General features: G+C 46.7%; 1 protein-coding gene across 5 annotated transcripts in view; it reads left to right on the top strand.

The window, feature by feature from the left end:
• The window catches only part of FXR1 (FMR1 autosomal homolog 1), a 331323-nt gene that overhangs the window by 150683 nt on the left and 164757 nt on the right, over positions 1-15883 (top strand). For all 5 annotated transcript variants that reach the window (XM_085635376.1, XM_085635377.1, XM_085635381.1 and 2 more), the window contains exons 9-12: positions 7539-7617; positions 9205-9314; positions 9634-9720; positions 9897-10104. In XM_085635376.1, coding sequence (XP_085491502.1) covers positions 7539-7617; positions 9205-9314; positions 9634-9720; positions 9897-10104 — 484 coding nt within the window. The remainder of the gene's footprint in view (positions 1-7538; positions 7618-9204; positions 9315-9633; positions 9721-9896; positions 10105-15883) is intronic.

Here is a 15883-nt window from a genome sequence, read left to right as displayed (position 1 = left end):
AAACTGTACACACCTGCAGGTGGAACAAGTTTGTGGCATGGTGCACAGTGAAGGCTGTGGATCCCCTTTCTGCCCCTCTTTCTGAAGTTCTTCTGTTCCTGCTTTCTTTGACCCAGCAGGGCTCTGCTCTGGGCACCATCAAAGGTTATATTTCGGTCATCTCCGCCTTTTTGAGGCATCCAGATCAGCCTTCTCTCTTTAAGTCCCCGGTTGTTAACCGTTTCCTGAAAGACATTACGCACACGTTTCCTCCCGTGCCGTTCATTATGCCTCAAAGGCACTTGAATCTCGTTTTGACCTGTCTGATGTGCGCTCCTTTCGAGCCCCTTCATACCTGTCCTCTGCGTCTTCTTACTCTTAAGACGGCTTTCCTGGTCGATATCACCTCTGCCAGGAGAGTGAGTGAGCTCCATGCTCTTTCTTCCAAACCTCCTTTCCTTTCTGTTCATCGGGACAAGGTGGTGTTAAAGACCCGTCCATCTTTTTTGCCAAAGGTGGTCATGCCCTTCCACATCGGGCAGACCATCACCTTGCCTACCTTCTTTCCGCCTCTGCATCCTTCGAGAGAGGAAGAGAGGCTTCACCGTCTGGACCCAAAACGTGCGCTCTCATTCCATCTGAAGCGTACACAGCAGTTCCGGGTGGATGACCAGCTCTTTGTTGTCTACGTTGGTGCTAAAAAAGGTCGGGCTGTGCACAAAAGGACCATCTCTCAGTGGGTTGTTCTGTGCGCCACAGCATGTTACTCCTTGGCTAAGAAGGAGCCTCCTTTGGGGCTGCGTGCCCATTCTACCATGGCAATTGCAGCCACTACTACCTTGGGGCGTGGCGTCCCCTTGCAGGACATCCGTGGGCCTCGCTTCACATGTTTACCAAGCATTACTGCCTTGACAGTCTGGTCCGGAGAGACTGCTTTTTTGGCCGTTCTGTGCTCCGTTTTTTTCTGGTATAATCTGTTCGCAGCCCACCACCGGGGTTGGTATTGCTGGGGTATCTATTCTAAGGTAAGGAATCGATCACTAACGTGTCTCTTTCAGATGCACAAGTTACTACTTGTGTAACGATATATCTGTAAGTGACATTAGTTGGTGATAGATTCCTTATCGCCCCACCCATCCTCCCCGTTCTGCGAACTAATTTCTAGGGTTAAGGTCATCCCCCTTTTTAGGGCCCTAGTTTCATGGCACCAGTAGTCCGTTTCTTGCATGGCTCTGCGTTCCTGGGGTGGAAAGTCGTGTACAGAACTGACGCCTAAGTAGTCTCCGTGACGTCATCTCGGCGCTTACGACACCAGCGACAGACGCGGAGCCGCACGACGCCACCTACTGACGCGCAAGGGTACTGCTACAATAAACTTTCTGGATCCAGTCTGACGCCTGGGGATATTCTAAGGTAAGGAATCTATCACTAACTAATGTCTCTTACAGATATATCTTTACACAAGTAGTAACTTGTGCATTACTGGTAAAAACCCACATTTTTTCAGTGGGATGGAATTCTGGGAGATCAGAGCATCAAATTCAGCCCACGGAGGAATTAGTTTTCTTCACCTTACGGAACTGGCATTTCTTCACCCTTTAGTCCGCACAGAGTAAGCGATAATGATACATTCAGTTAAATCAGCTTTGCGGACTGCAGCATCAGGTAGATCATCCATGTCCTCAGACACTTTGAAACTTTCTGGTAGACTGGGGCGGGTTTGATGGCTTGAAGAGATTTTGCACATGTTGGCAAGGCAGTTGGGTTATAAGTTTGCAGCTTTGTTTGTTTATGCCTACAGTTGACACAACTTGTTTCCCAGCAGCTACTTTATTGTTACAGTCTTCAAAAAAGCACCATGTCTGTATCATGTGTGCTGGTTGTTCCAGATAAAGAAGAGCAGTCTTTAACATCAAAATTATCAAGAGCAGCGATTGTAAATCTTTTCTGGGAAAGTGACTTTGAAGTGGTGTGCTGTTGGATTCACAAGATTTTACAGCATGAGCTGCTAACAAGTTCCTGCTCCGTACTGTCATTATAACTTGTGGATACACCAATCCTATTCATTGAAGTGATTAGCTCTCTACTTTTGCACTTGTTATAGATTGCTTGGACATTCATCATGTCTAGCAGAGTTTTCTTTTTGCTGAGGTGTAATTCAGAAAACATGATTTGGAAAAGACATACATTTGCACAGCATAATTCTGTCTGTTCATGGGATTTTCTTCCACCTCTTTGCTTATATGTTCAAAGCCATCATCAATGTTGTCTGCTTCTGTTACCAACTCAAGAACTTTAGTTAGTAACAGTTTTGCTTTAATGATATTAAACATTGATGTAAAAAAATGTTAAGACAACATCAGCCAGACATTCTTGTTGACTCCCATGATTTGCGGAGGTTTGGGGCATCACAGTATTTGTCATGAAGTCCAACATCTAAATCTTTCACAACGTTTCTTAATATAGTTCCTGCTGATTTTTTTGCACCCTGTGATCTTATTGTGGCAGCAAGAACTTCAGAAGTCAAATCAGCTGAGAAATCCATAAGTGGCTCATTCTTTTTGTTAGACTGTCAAAAACAAATTGTCTGTTGCTGCTGGGAGCTCAGTGTACATTCATATTTACAATATATTCAAGCATGCCGTACGGGTGGGCATGCAAATCTGCTGTAAATACATTTACCTCGCTGTTTATTTGAGCTACTCGGCTGAAAACTTCCATCTTGAAAGACTCGTTGCACATAAAAACATGTTTTCCCTTTGAGACTTCTATACTCTTTACTTTGTTCTTTCGTCAATCCCTCTGGCCCTTTTTCTGGCTAAACTACAGATAAAATATTGAAGATCTACTGCTTTCTGATCGATGGTTGGAGGTGGACAAGTGGTAGCCATCGATCTTTTAAGTGGATAAGCATTGGGCTTGGTCGTTGATTTCTCAGATTTGGATTCTTGTTGTGATTCACTAGTTTCTGCTATTTCTTGACACATTTTTTGTATGCTTTATTCCATTGTAGAACACATGTAACTCTTGTTGTTACAATGATAAAATATTGGATCCTCTTCACCCATTAATGTTTTGTGAACTTCGTCTTGCCGTATTTCTGCAGCATCTCGAACTCTTTTCTGTCTAGCCGCAATTGATGTTGGCTTTTCTTTCGGATTTGTTCGGCATATGACACAGTTTTCTTTGTTGAAGGAGTCCTCAGATTGTGTTGTTTGCAACACTCTGTCAGGAAGTAAATATCCTCTACTACCACCTGCTTCACTCATGTTTACAAATTTGAATCCGTGGAAAACCTGAAACAAAAACAATATTAAATTACCAATTTGATGGCTAAAACTAATTATTATGGAGCTGCCATTTTTGAAAATGGTTTAAGGGTTGCAGTGAGGAGTTATTTTCTGTCTCTATAAAACTACTTGACCCCCAACACCTATGCTTTGACACCAAAATGAAGTATAGAGGTCTCATGGTCCCTGAAATAATACATCACTTCAACACATCAGCCATTTTTAAAAATGTTGTCCAGAAAAATCTGACCCGAATTAGCAATGCCTGCCCAAGCTACATTACTTTTCTAGTGATAAAAAAAACGCAAATCAAAAATTACAATCTCAGGACAGCAATTTATTTTACGAAGGTATATCGAGGAGCCAGGATTACTAGTCACAGCTCACAAAGGCCCCTTTTTAGGTCTCGGCTCGAAGGCTGCGCTTGCGCAGTCTCGATCCGAGATTTAATGACTTGGAGAAGAGGGGCTTGAACCCGCCCCTCTTCTCCCCTGTTCTCCATTGGCTGGCCTCTTCAATGCTGGCCAGCCATTGGAGAAGAGGTCCCGTCACTCCGATTAGGCCCCGTCCTTTTCGGATCGGGGGGCGTGTTTTTTGCAGAAAGTCTAATTATCTCCTCCAGCCAATGGCAAGAGGAGATAACAGCAAAACACGCCCCCGAATCCGAAACCGCCGCTGCCTTTCTCCGAGGCATTTCTGCTTTGCCTCGGAGAAAGGCGGTGGTGTCCCGGCGTCTGACGCATTTTTTAATAATCTTTCTGTACACACGCGCAAACACAGGCACTCTCGTTAGACCAGAGACAGTTAATTCGTTTTCGAAACGCCATTCGGGTAAGTGTCGGTACCACTATTGTATTTTCTACTTCACTTGTCGGTTTCGCGAGTGTAATACACCGTTGTATTTTTCAGTATTACCGTCTTTTATCTCCAATGAGCGTCCGGTTCACCTAAAACTCATTGCCTCGTGAGTTTCTTCACTGTCAGTTCCTTTTACCCTCTACTCCTTCCGCCTCCAAGTCCCAGTTCACTATCTACACTCAGCCCGCCCCCGACCCCCGCGTCCTCCGCCACTGAACACTGTGTGCTTGTAGTGGCCTTTCACTGGTTAAACTGTGAAATCGACCGAGCTGCATAATCGAGAACAGACAACAATTAATTAAAACAAAACAACAATTAATTAAAATAAAAATAGCACGCCGTGTATTCGTAAAGCGTGTTTTTCTCCCACCTCGATAGAATGTGACGGTGATGAATGAGAACGTGTGTTACGTTGTCACTGTTTGTCTTCAGCGAGGGCTGCTTGGCCCCCTCCCACCGCCCCCACCCCGGCCAGAAGAGATATATCAGCCTCCCAGGACGGCTTACACGTCGCAGTATAATTGCTGTGCTAGCTGGAGTGTACCAAGGAAACGTGTTGCCTGGAAGCCTGTTTAGTTAAACCGACTAAAGTGTCCCTTGTGAAAAATCTACTGAGAGCTTGGGAGGGGGGGGGGGCGGGGGCAACTGAACCCTCTGTGTATTCGATACACCCCCGAACACAGCGTGACGTGCCCTAGCGGGTGATTTATAATAAGTCAACTGTGTCCAAGAAATGGGCGCTGACGGCCGGGCACTGGGTGTGCCCCAAGCAGTGGACGCTAAAGGGCGCAGACTCGGTGTTCTCCAAGCGGTGGGCTCCGACGGGTGGGCCAGTGACGTATTAGTAGCCCCCGCAGCACCTACGGTGCTGGGGCCGGGGGGTGGTCTCCAGCATCCCCCCCCCTACTCCGGCACTGTGCACGGGCTGTGGGACCCTGGCCTGAGGGCTCCTGTCTGGGTCTGGAGTGTGGGGGGGGGGACTCAAGTCCCCTTAAGCCACTAGGGTGGGCACTGGATGTGATGCAAGCATTGGGCGCTGAAGAATGGACACCAGCCAGGTGCGTGTGCCACACGCAGTGACGCTGACGAATGGGCATTGGGTATGGTCACAGAGTCCCAATGAGGTGTCACGCAAAACCATCTCACCTCCGCTCATTGGCCACCTGACGCCCCTCTCTCTCCTGGCTCCTTACTGTAATTGTAAATTTTATTTTTTTTAAGTTAGTGGAAATGAGCTGTCAGTTCTTACCGGCTTCCCCACCCCTAGTGCCCCCCACTTTGTTGAGGAAAATGAAAGGGGTCTTTGAAAAGTGAGGGAGGGTCGAGGGGGAGTCGATGCGACAGGAGAACTGACTCTCTCCGCGTACACACGAGGTGCACGGGGTGTTAAGTCTCTCTAAGAGCAGCCCCTCCCACAGACACTATTTTTCCTCGCACGTTTTGTTTTTCTTTGAAACATTTCACATGCCCAACTCTCAGACTCTGCCACACACAAACACGCATTTACAATGCAATGGTCTCGGCATTGGTAAAATTAGAGCTATTGGCATTGCTCATGACATTATTTTTGTTTATGTTTTTGTTTTTAAAACATTTAAAGAAACGGCATTGTCATGAGCAATGCCAATAGCTCTAACTTTAACAATGCCGAGACCGTTGCATTGTAAATGCTTGTTTGGGGTTTTTTGTTGTACAAGGACGACGTTGCATTTAGTACACGTCATTGGATGCAGAAGGCATTGATTAATAACAGACACCTTGGTGCGTTCACTCCACTACATTTATCTTTGAAGAGAAATACATTTTTTATCAGCTCGTTTGATCCAAAAGATCTTTTGTGCTAAAACAAATTGTAAAATATAGCAAAAGCTCTGTTGTTGTTAGAGCTCTGCAACCTGACCCCAGGAATAAAAATATAACCTGTAATTTCTGCATGTGATCTATTCCCAGGACCAATGTTAAATTGTGCTAGATTTCTTTTCTGCTAGTTTGGGTGCAAGCTGCGAACTGTTTGTTCAAATCAAAGCAAATGGCCTCTATTTCTATTTATTCTTTGCACAATTTGGGTAGGGTTGAGATCCACCCAATGGATGTCTCTCCGCTTCCTTTCTCCATGTGCCTTTGCTCCCCATCCCTTCTGAGCATGGCTAATCTTTATGTCCACTCCTTCAGCATAATCTGTGCGGCAGTGACGTTAATGTAATTCCTGACCTTTGACACTGAGAAACACAAGACTACAGCATCTCAAGGCCTCTGCAGTTTTATTTTTGTATTCATTTTCATAGGCTCACCCCAGAATTTGTTCTCTAGATTCTGATTGTAGACTTCCTAGTCTTAACGACTTAATTCAGTGTTATCCTGGTTTGATAGGAACTTATGTTTGATGCCTCAAATGGACCACTGGAGCAAAGTCCTTTGGAAATACTATCAAGGCATTTCCAAATTTCCATCCAAATACTGTCAGGTGACGAGCTGATTTGATTAGGTTCCAGATTTCTGGTCTAAACATCTGCTTGTCCTATATTTGCATGGAAAAATAGATTCAATTCTGTTCGATTTTATTGTTATTTTGGCCTGAAAATTTACCAATTGCCAGATATCAACATTCCAAAGTCATAGGACACAAACTCGTCAAGTGATTCTTTACACAACAATAGGTTAGAGGGGCAGTTTCTACCGTCTTTTATTTTTCTCAAATTTCATGATTGTTCTTTATTATTTACAGTTTTCTTCAGATTGTGGTTGTCTAATTGAACCTCTGCATCCATCAGATGTGCTTTTAAGTGCATCTGTAGTTTTTCACAGGATTGAGTCATCTGTATTTAATAAAACCACTACGTCAAAGTTTCCAACTTTTGAGATGCCCTCTGAAGGCTTGAGAACTTTAAGTACGTATTGTTTAAGGTCTGCGAGAAAAGCCCTGGGTATCAAAAGCAACCAGATTTGACTCTTCTTGATGTATTGAAGCAGGGGCTGAATTTCCCCTACTGTTTAAGACTACTCTGAGGTATTTGTGTACAAAGGCATTATCGTTGCATGAGGTTTTCTTTCATGCTTCTACTCTACCCCAGCTTCTCTTATGTATGCATGTATATAGTTCAGTGTCTTCTCTTTACATCTTTTTACTTCAAATGTTTCTAAACATGTTTTGTTCATTTTCCAAAGAAAAGCAAGAACAAAATCATGTCTGTACATGGCACATAGAAGCAGCAGTTAGTCATTGGTGGTAGATTTACTACAGACATTAGCATATACAAACGTTCCGAAGAGAACGTAAGGCATTACAGCAATGTAACAGCAGGTGTTGTACACGGTACTAAAGATCCTGCATGGGACTTAGATCACTTACATTTTACTTTTTACATATGTACTAGAGGTAATTAATGGTGAGCTATTCCTTTTCTCATCTAGAGTGCAGAAGCAGTAAAAAAAGCCAGAAGCTATTTGGAATTTGTGGAGGATTTCATTCAGGTCCCTCGAAACCTTGTGGGTATGTATAACAGGTCGAGATTTGAATTAATGTCGTATTAGTGGTATGCCATGTTTGGAAGTGAGGTGTGTACAGTATGCAATCGAAAAAACGGGGTTGTGGCCCTCAGAATTGTAATACAGGGCTTAGCCATGCCCAGGTCTTGCCAGTTAACCACTTTGAGTAGGTGTGTGCAATGCAGGACACGTTGGAAAACCAGGCGCTGCACCGATAAAAGTTTGGTTAGCAGCAGCCATTCACAAATTGTGTGAGGTCATAAGCAGTTCAATGAATGGGAATTGCTATTACTTTACTTCTTATAACTGGCACATGGCAGTGCTTTTTAGGTTTTGTGTCTAAACCATAATGTCTCGTGTGCAGTTTTTTAGGTTGCATTTGTTATAGCAAGCTTTCTGCATTAAGGGATTCGCTCTGCACGTGCATGTTCCTAGAAACACTTTTAAAGTGTATACTTATTTCACATTGAAAATGCATCTGTATAAACTGCTTATAAGAGGCAACATTCATAAATATAAAAAAAAAATTATTTTATCCACAATCCTTATATTTTTAAACCGAAAATACTAAAAAGTTAAATGTAGAGCCTAACGTAAGCTGTAAACTGAATGCCAAGTAACAGCCAAGGGGTCAGTAACGCAGTGGCTTTTTGAAGTTTTAAAAGTAAGGGGACTAACATTTCCATTTATGGTTCTGTTCCATTTGAGGCAGATGTTTCTGGATTGAGGAAGAAAACCCATGATGAGAACCAGGATTTCAGGTTCTTAACTTTTTCGTCACTTTCATGGGATTCTTTCTGATATAGAGTAGCAAGCTAAAATAAACCCTGTTACTGGGTGGTACACCTAAACATGGAATGAAAAACAGCTAACAAATATATCAAAGTTTACGGAGAGATGCCTGACCCACCAGAACATCCGTTTTGGTGTCCGATTAGTGTAGCAGGCAAATGAAATGCACCTGTGGCATTGTACCTCTGTCTGATTTACCATGGTGTTGTATCAGATGTCACACAGGTTTTGACCTTGATATTCCCCTTGCCTCCTTTCCATTTGCGAAGCCAATATCCTTCCAGTTGTTCGATGGATATGGGCAGTATAGTGTGAGTGTCACAAGCAGAGACTGAGAAAGTCGAATTGTATTTTTCTTCCTCAATACTGATCAGTGATCTCAAGCATCCTGAGAGTCCATCTTTTATTCTTGACATCTCTAACACACCTGTCTAGATACTCTTGATATGCCGCCTTGTCCAGAACCTGCAGATAGTTCACCTTACTATAGAAAGTGCATAATCAATGTCAACTTATTGATTTCTGAGTTTAGAATAGTGAGACTGGATGACATCTAAACTCTTGCTCGTGTGGACAGTGCCCCAATAAAACTTTCATGTATGTCTCTTTAGTTTTAATGTTGCATAAGGACTGTTTGATTGAGACACTTCTGAAGCAAGGGCCATAATAAATAATGAAGCCGATTATCTAAAGCGAATAAAGACTTTGAATAGTTTGTCAGGTTTTTCCTTACACTGCCTTCATAAAAATGTTTTGTTTTGGCCATTGCTTTTAAGAGTGCAAATTTATTTTTCTCTAGGCAAAGTGATTGGGAAGAACGGAAAAGTGATTCAAGAAATTGTGGACAAATCTGGAGTCGTTAGGGTGAGAATTGAAGGAGACAATGAAAACAAACTACCCAGAGAAGATGTGAGTTATGTTTTTAGGTTTCCTTCGATGTTTGTTTATAATTCTGTGTGCACAAATATTTGACAAGAATAACTATGTTATTGTATTGAATGTTGGATGGTTATTGCGTCGTCCTAATTTGTTGATATAGAAAGACCTGTAACACCCACATTTGCATGTTGCTGTAGCGAGTTTAATTTGGTGGCATTTTTATTGAAATTTCACAATGCTACACAAATCTTAAATTGTAGTATTAAGGGTCACGCGCAGAGCTATTTATCTTTAAATGTTTTGCTGCAAAAAATGCCTTTAATGCATGTTTTATTTTTCTCTTTTACAGGGGATGGTTCCCTTTGTATTTGTCGGCACTAAGGAAAGCATTGGAAATGTGCAGGTTCTTCTAGAATACCACATTTCTTACTTAAAGGTATAGTCTTGTTGATGGCTCGTTTCTCAATGCATCAAGTGAAAAATTATGCTTGTATCTTAGTGCACAGTCATCTTAAATTTGTTATTGTTGTCTGAAATGTCCTTAAATACACCCATTGGTATCCTTTCTTGTTAGAATATAACCAAACTTGTCCTTTCTTGCTATGTATACAGGAAGTGGAGCAATTAAGGATGGAAAGGTTACAGATCGATGAACAGTTGCGCCAGATTGGTATGGCTTTCAGACCACCTTCTAGCCGAGGAACTGAAAAAGAGAAAGGTTATACGACTGATGAAAGTACTGTTTCCTCAGTTCGTGGCGGCAGGTCATATAGCGGAAGAGGAAGAGGTCGAAGGGGCCCCAACTATACATCTGGTTATGGTAATTAGTTTAAGTTATTTTTATTAGTGAAAATCAATTACTCATTAATAAAACTCTGCAGTGTTGACCAACGTGGGTGTTGGTACTGCACAATTGACTAGATACTATTAGTGTGTCTAACTAATTCCTTAAATAGTTTCATTTTAGCAGCAGAAACTATTTCATCTGATAGAGACACGTTAGTGATAGATTCCTTACCTTAGAATATCCCCAGGCGTCAGACTGGATCCGGAAAGTCTTTTCGTAGCAGTACCCCATCACGTCAGTAGGTGGCGTCTTGCTGCTCCGTGTCCGTCACTGGCGTCGTATGCGCCGAGATGACATCACGGAGACTACTTAGGCGCCACCCATGCGCGCTGACGTCAGTTCTTTCTTTTTCCGCGCCAGCAAGCGCAGATCCGGATAGAGCACGTACCTTAGTCACTTTTTGACTACTCTTTTGAGACTTTTGTCTCCCCTTTTTTCCTCCTGGTGCACGTAGGAATGCCTGGATGTAAGTCTTGTGGGGCCTGCCGTTGCAATATGTCGGTGGCGGATCCCCACAATGTTTGCCTCTACTGCCTGGAGACTGACCACGACTCCCAGTCCTGCCGGAACTGTCAGGCCATGGCCCCGAAGGCCTTGAGGGAGCGGCGCCGGAAGCTGCTGGAGGTCTGGCACTCGTCCCAAAGCCGTTCCAGGTCCAGGGACCGTGCCAGGGAACGCTCGCGGGGCCACAGTAGTCGCTCCTCGGGCTCCAAGTCTTCGCCCTCGGATTCCGGTAAGCGACGACATGAAAAGTCGAAGAAGCAGGTTCGCTCTCCGACGTCCCCCCGTCGGTCCTCGGATGTGGACAGGGGTTCTGCCACTGCGGCTCCTTTGGAGCCTGGGAGTCCCGCGGCCTACCTGCCTTACCCGGGTCCGTCTGCGACTCCCGAACAGGTGCAAGAATTTCTTGCCACCATGGACCGCCTTCTTGGGCCTCGGGCTCCCGCCGGTGCGCCTTCGGGCCCAGTGGTCCCGTGTCCTGATCCTGTTGGGCTGCATGCTCCGGCCCCAGCGCCACCCTCGGCTCCACCTCCGGTGCCGCAGTGGGTGCCGTTTGTCCCGCCCTTGCCCCGGTTCCAGGACCATTTCATTCCTACCTGGGATCCGCATTGGGACGCAGCGCCGACTCGGCCGGCGCCGTTCCAGTCGCTGTATGTTCCTTCTCCAGCTCTGCTGCCGCGATCTGTTCCCCATGCAACCGAGGTGGAGGATGACTGGGTGGGGTCCGAGGACCCTCTTGCCCGTCAGTGTGAATCCGAGCAACCAAAGAAATATGGGGGTCTACTCCCTATACTTTCTCATACCAAAATGGGACGAATCTCTGCGGCCCATCCTAGATCTCTGGCCCCTGAACAAATACATACACTCAGACCATTTTCACATGGTAACACTTCAGCAGGTACTTCCACTGCTTTCCCAGAACGACTTCCTGACCACTTTAGACCTAAAAGAGGCTTATTTCCACATTCCAGTGCACACCGCTCAAAGGAAGTTCCTCAGATTTGTAGTGGACGACCAACACTACCAATTCAAAGTACTCCCGTTCGGAGTCACAACAGCACCACGAGTATTCACCAAGTGCCTAGCAGTAGTAGCAGCACACCTCAGGAGACAACACATCCGTGTCTTCCCATGTCTAGACGACTGGCTAATAAAAGTCAGTTCATACAGCCAGTGTGTACAACACACGTATGTCACTATCCAGCTACTTCACCAACTGGTCTTCACCGTAAACCACGCAGAGTCCCATCTACAACCATCCCACATAAAACAATACCTCGGTGCCACCATAGACACCTCAAAAGCGCTAGCCTACCCCAATCCTGCCAGGATTACAAGCATTTAGGCTCTACGCGCAAAATTCATGGCATAACACTCCCTTCCAGCTAGAGTGTTTATGCAACTAATAGGGATGATGGCCTCTTGCATCTTCATAGTACCTCCCGCAAGACTTCAGATGCGTCCTCTCCAAGAGTGTTTAGCACGCCAATGGAACCAGGCCCATGGTCAATTAACAGATCTGGTGTTGGTAGACGGTTGTACCCATCACTCTCTGCAGTGGTGGACCACCACAAACCTTTCCAAAGGTCGACCGTTCCTGGACCCGGTTCCCCAGATAGTACTAACAACAGACGCATCACTCTCCGGCTGGGGAGCTCATCTATTACATCTCACCATGCAGGGCATATGGACACCGCAACAGAAGTTACTCCACATCAACCATCTGGCGTTACTAGCAATCTACTTAGCCCTAAAATCTTTTCAAACACAGATTTCAGGCAAAGCAGTCCTAATCCGCACAGACAACATGACAGCCATGTACTATATTAAAAAACAAAGTGGCACACACTCTCCACAGCTCTCTCAGCTAGCACAGAGCATATGGAGATGGGCCATACCCCAGGAAATCTTTCTCCTAGCTCAACATGTCCCAGGAGTCCAAAACACTATGGCAGATCTGCTCAGCAGACAAACACAACAAATCCACGTGCGGGAACTTCACCCACAAGTTCTACACCCGTACTTTCGAATGTGGGGGCATCCACAGATAGACCTCTTCGCCACCCACGCAAACACCAAATGCCCAAGCTTCGCCGCCAGATATCCACACCCATTGTCCAAAGGAAATGCGATATGGATGAACTGGTCAGGCAGGTTCGAGGCATGTGGGCTGCTGAATTCACATCTGTGCATAGATCGCCGCCTAGTGTTGGGTCCGGATGTTTGCACGTTGTTGTCCTGGAAGAGTCTTCGAAGTATCCTTGGATAGGTGACTCCTCCCCTGGACTACAGTGCGCATGGGCATCCTCTCCATCCTCAGATTGTTTTTTTCCGCCATTGGGTTCGGATGTGCTATCTTAGCTCAAGTTAGGAAAATTTTTTGTCGAGGCCAAAAGGCCTTTAGTTTGCGTCGGTACTGTTTATCGATCGGGTTTCGATACAATCTTGTTAGTTTACTAACTTTCAGCACCGACTTTTTTCGCATTTACCTGTCCATCGACTACTTCGACGATGGAATCGAGGACGCCATTCAAAAGGTGTCCGGTATGCAATGCGAAGTACCCACACATCGACGTCCATCCGGTGTGCAACAAATGCCTTTCGCCGGACCACGACGAATCGACATGCATGGCCTGTGCCCGGTTCCGTTCCAAGAAGACTACGGAATCGACGAGCGGCGAGACTCGAGGCGCAGCACGCGGCACCGGCCCCAACAGACATCTTCGACGAGGCCGAAGACGTCGAAGAATTAGAAGTCTTGCCCTCCAGTCCCGTTTCCGAACACGAACCCGGATCGGACGAGGTAGACGAGTCACTCTTCCACAGAGGTGAAGACGACACCGAGGTAGGAGACGACGAGGAGGCCTTAGGGGCCGAAGAGAGTAGCTCCAATGATGAACAAGGCCTACCTGTTCAAACCGAAAAAACACCAGTGCCACAGCCTATGGCTCCGGTCGAGGGATCGCCTTCGGGCCTTACCCGAGACCCATCCCGCAGTTCTTCGGCCCCGCCCTCGGGCCCGGCCTCGGACGTTCAGCGGCAGCCATTACTGCATAAACCAGCTGGTTTCCCTACCGCAAAACCGAAACCGAAAGCTGCTCCGGTTCCTCCGAAACCGAAACTGAAAGTGGCGCTGGTCGGATCGAGGCCTTCGACGCCAGCGCAACGCGTCGGCACCGACCGCACCAAGAGAGACTTCGGTGCAGAACTTGAAGCGGGCGACGTCGGAGTCGACAAACGGAAAAAGGCCATCGGCACCGACAAACCTGCTCGGCTACCGGCACCAACGACACCGAGGGCCGTACCGCCTGCTGCGTCTCGCATCGCTCCCTCGACGACACCTAAGCCTCACGTATCGAAGACTTCGACGGTGATCTCCGCACCTCGACTGGATGAACCGCCGGCGCCGAAAAAATCCACGGCCGCCTCTACGAACCTGGCCGGTGCCAAAGCCTCAAAGGCGCCCCAAGTACGACCTGGTGCGACGCAAGGCAGCAAAACCACGGCTGTCCTCCAGGACACGTCGGGTTCCGGTTCGATCGGAGCTCCAGCAGCCTCTTCGGTGCCAGCCAACATTACCTTCGGCTTGCCTCCGTCGACAATCCCAAAAATGTTCCAACTCAGGACACGGGTCACCCAAACTACGGTCACACCTGCTGAGACGTCTCCGGCACGTGTCATCGACGCCGACACTGGCAGGATGATTCTCCACGACCGAAGGATAACTTCGGACCCGCCATTGGACCCTTTCAGGATCCCACTAAAAAGGAAGTTGCCTGTAGAATCAGAACCTCTCCTTTATGAACCTTTCCATTCATCCTACCAGGATCCACACCGGTTCTCCCCCACACGCTCCGACACGGATGCATTGGAGGACTACATGGATGACCAAGTCCCCTACCATGTAGACACAGACCCTGATGACCAGCAGGACCCTGATCAAACTTGGGGCGACCCTACAGACCCCAGTACACCTCTCGATGCACAGGACCCACAACTCTATGGGGCAAAAACATCTCCCACGGAGGATACTGCGGCGTTCAACGCTCTTATTGAACGTGCTGCAAATAACCATGGGGTACAGCTTCACTCTGATACCATCGAAGATGACTTTCTAATGGACACCTTTGCATCCTCAGAAAGACATGTAAAGACTCTGCCAATGTTGAAGGGGGTCCTCAAACCAGCCAAGGACATTTTCAAGGAACCCACCAGGGCACGAGTGATAAACCCCAGGATTGATAAGAAATACAGATCAGCACCTGGGGATCCTACTTACATCAGAGGCCAATTACCACTCGACTCCATCGTCGTAGCGAATGCACGCAAGAGGGCACACTCGCAAACGACAGGTGACGCTCCTCCCCCGGACAAAGAGTCCAAGGTGTTAGAGACCTCTGGCAAGCGAGTTGCCGCCCAAGCTGCCAACATATGGCGCATAGCCAACACTCAAGCGCTCCTTGCTCGCTATGATAGAGCGCACTATGACACACTGGAGCAAATATTCCAACATCTCCCTGACCAGTTCAAGGAAGGCGCAGAAATGCTCATCAGAGAAGGACAGCTACTCACGAATGCTTCCATCAAATGTGCACTAGATGCTGCAGACACGGCTGCCAGGGCCATAAACACAAGCGTCATGCTGCGACGACATGCCTGGCTACGGATCTCAGGATTCAAGCCTGAGGTACAAAACAATATACTCAACCAGCCCGTCAACCCCGACTATTTATTCGGGCCAGAGGTTGACACCACCCTCGAAAAGATAAAAAAGGACACGGACACTGCAAAGTCCATGGGCGCCCTACAAACTCAGTCCTTTCGGAGCGGCTCCTTTCGTCGCCCCGGAAACAAGGGAGCAGGTAGAGGACAGGGGTCACAACAAACATATAACAAAGGCAATACACAAACCACCTACGATAAAAACACCCGAGGTGGATATCGTGGCTCCAGTACAAAGGGCAGAGGACGTGGCTACGGCAACACCAGGTCCTCCCCCAAGAACAAGCAGTGACGCCCTCTCCCTTCCTCCCGACCACATAACACCTGTCGGGGGAAGGCTACAAAGGTTCCTGTCCACGTGGAACTCCATCACCACGGACAGGTGGGTCAAAGATATTGTAAAATACGGTTACTGTCTGGAGTTAACCTCCACTCGCCCACAATACCACCAAGAAGCCGTCCTATGTCCTCAGAGCACTTAACGCTCTTACAGCAAGAGGTGCAAAGTATGCTTCTAAAAGGCGCTATA

The sequence above is a fragment of the Triturus cristatus genome, chromosome 11 (assembly GCF_964204655.1).
Source record: "Triturus cristatus chromosome 11, aTriCri1.1, whole genome shotgun sequence".
NCBI classification, from domain to species: domain Eukaryota; kingdom Metazoa; phylum Chordata; class Amphibia; order Caudata; family Salamandridae; genus Triturus; species Triturus cristatus.
This window is presented reverse-complemented; position numbering and strand designations above follow the sequence as displayed.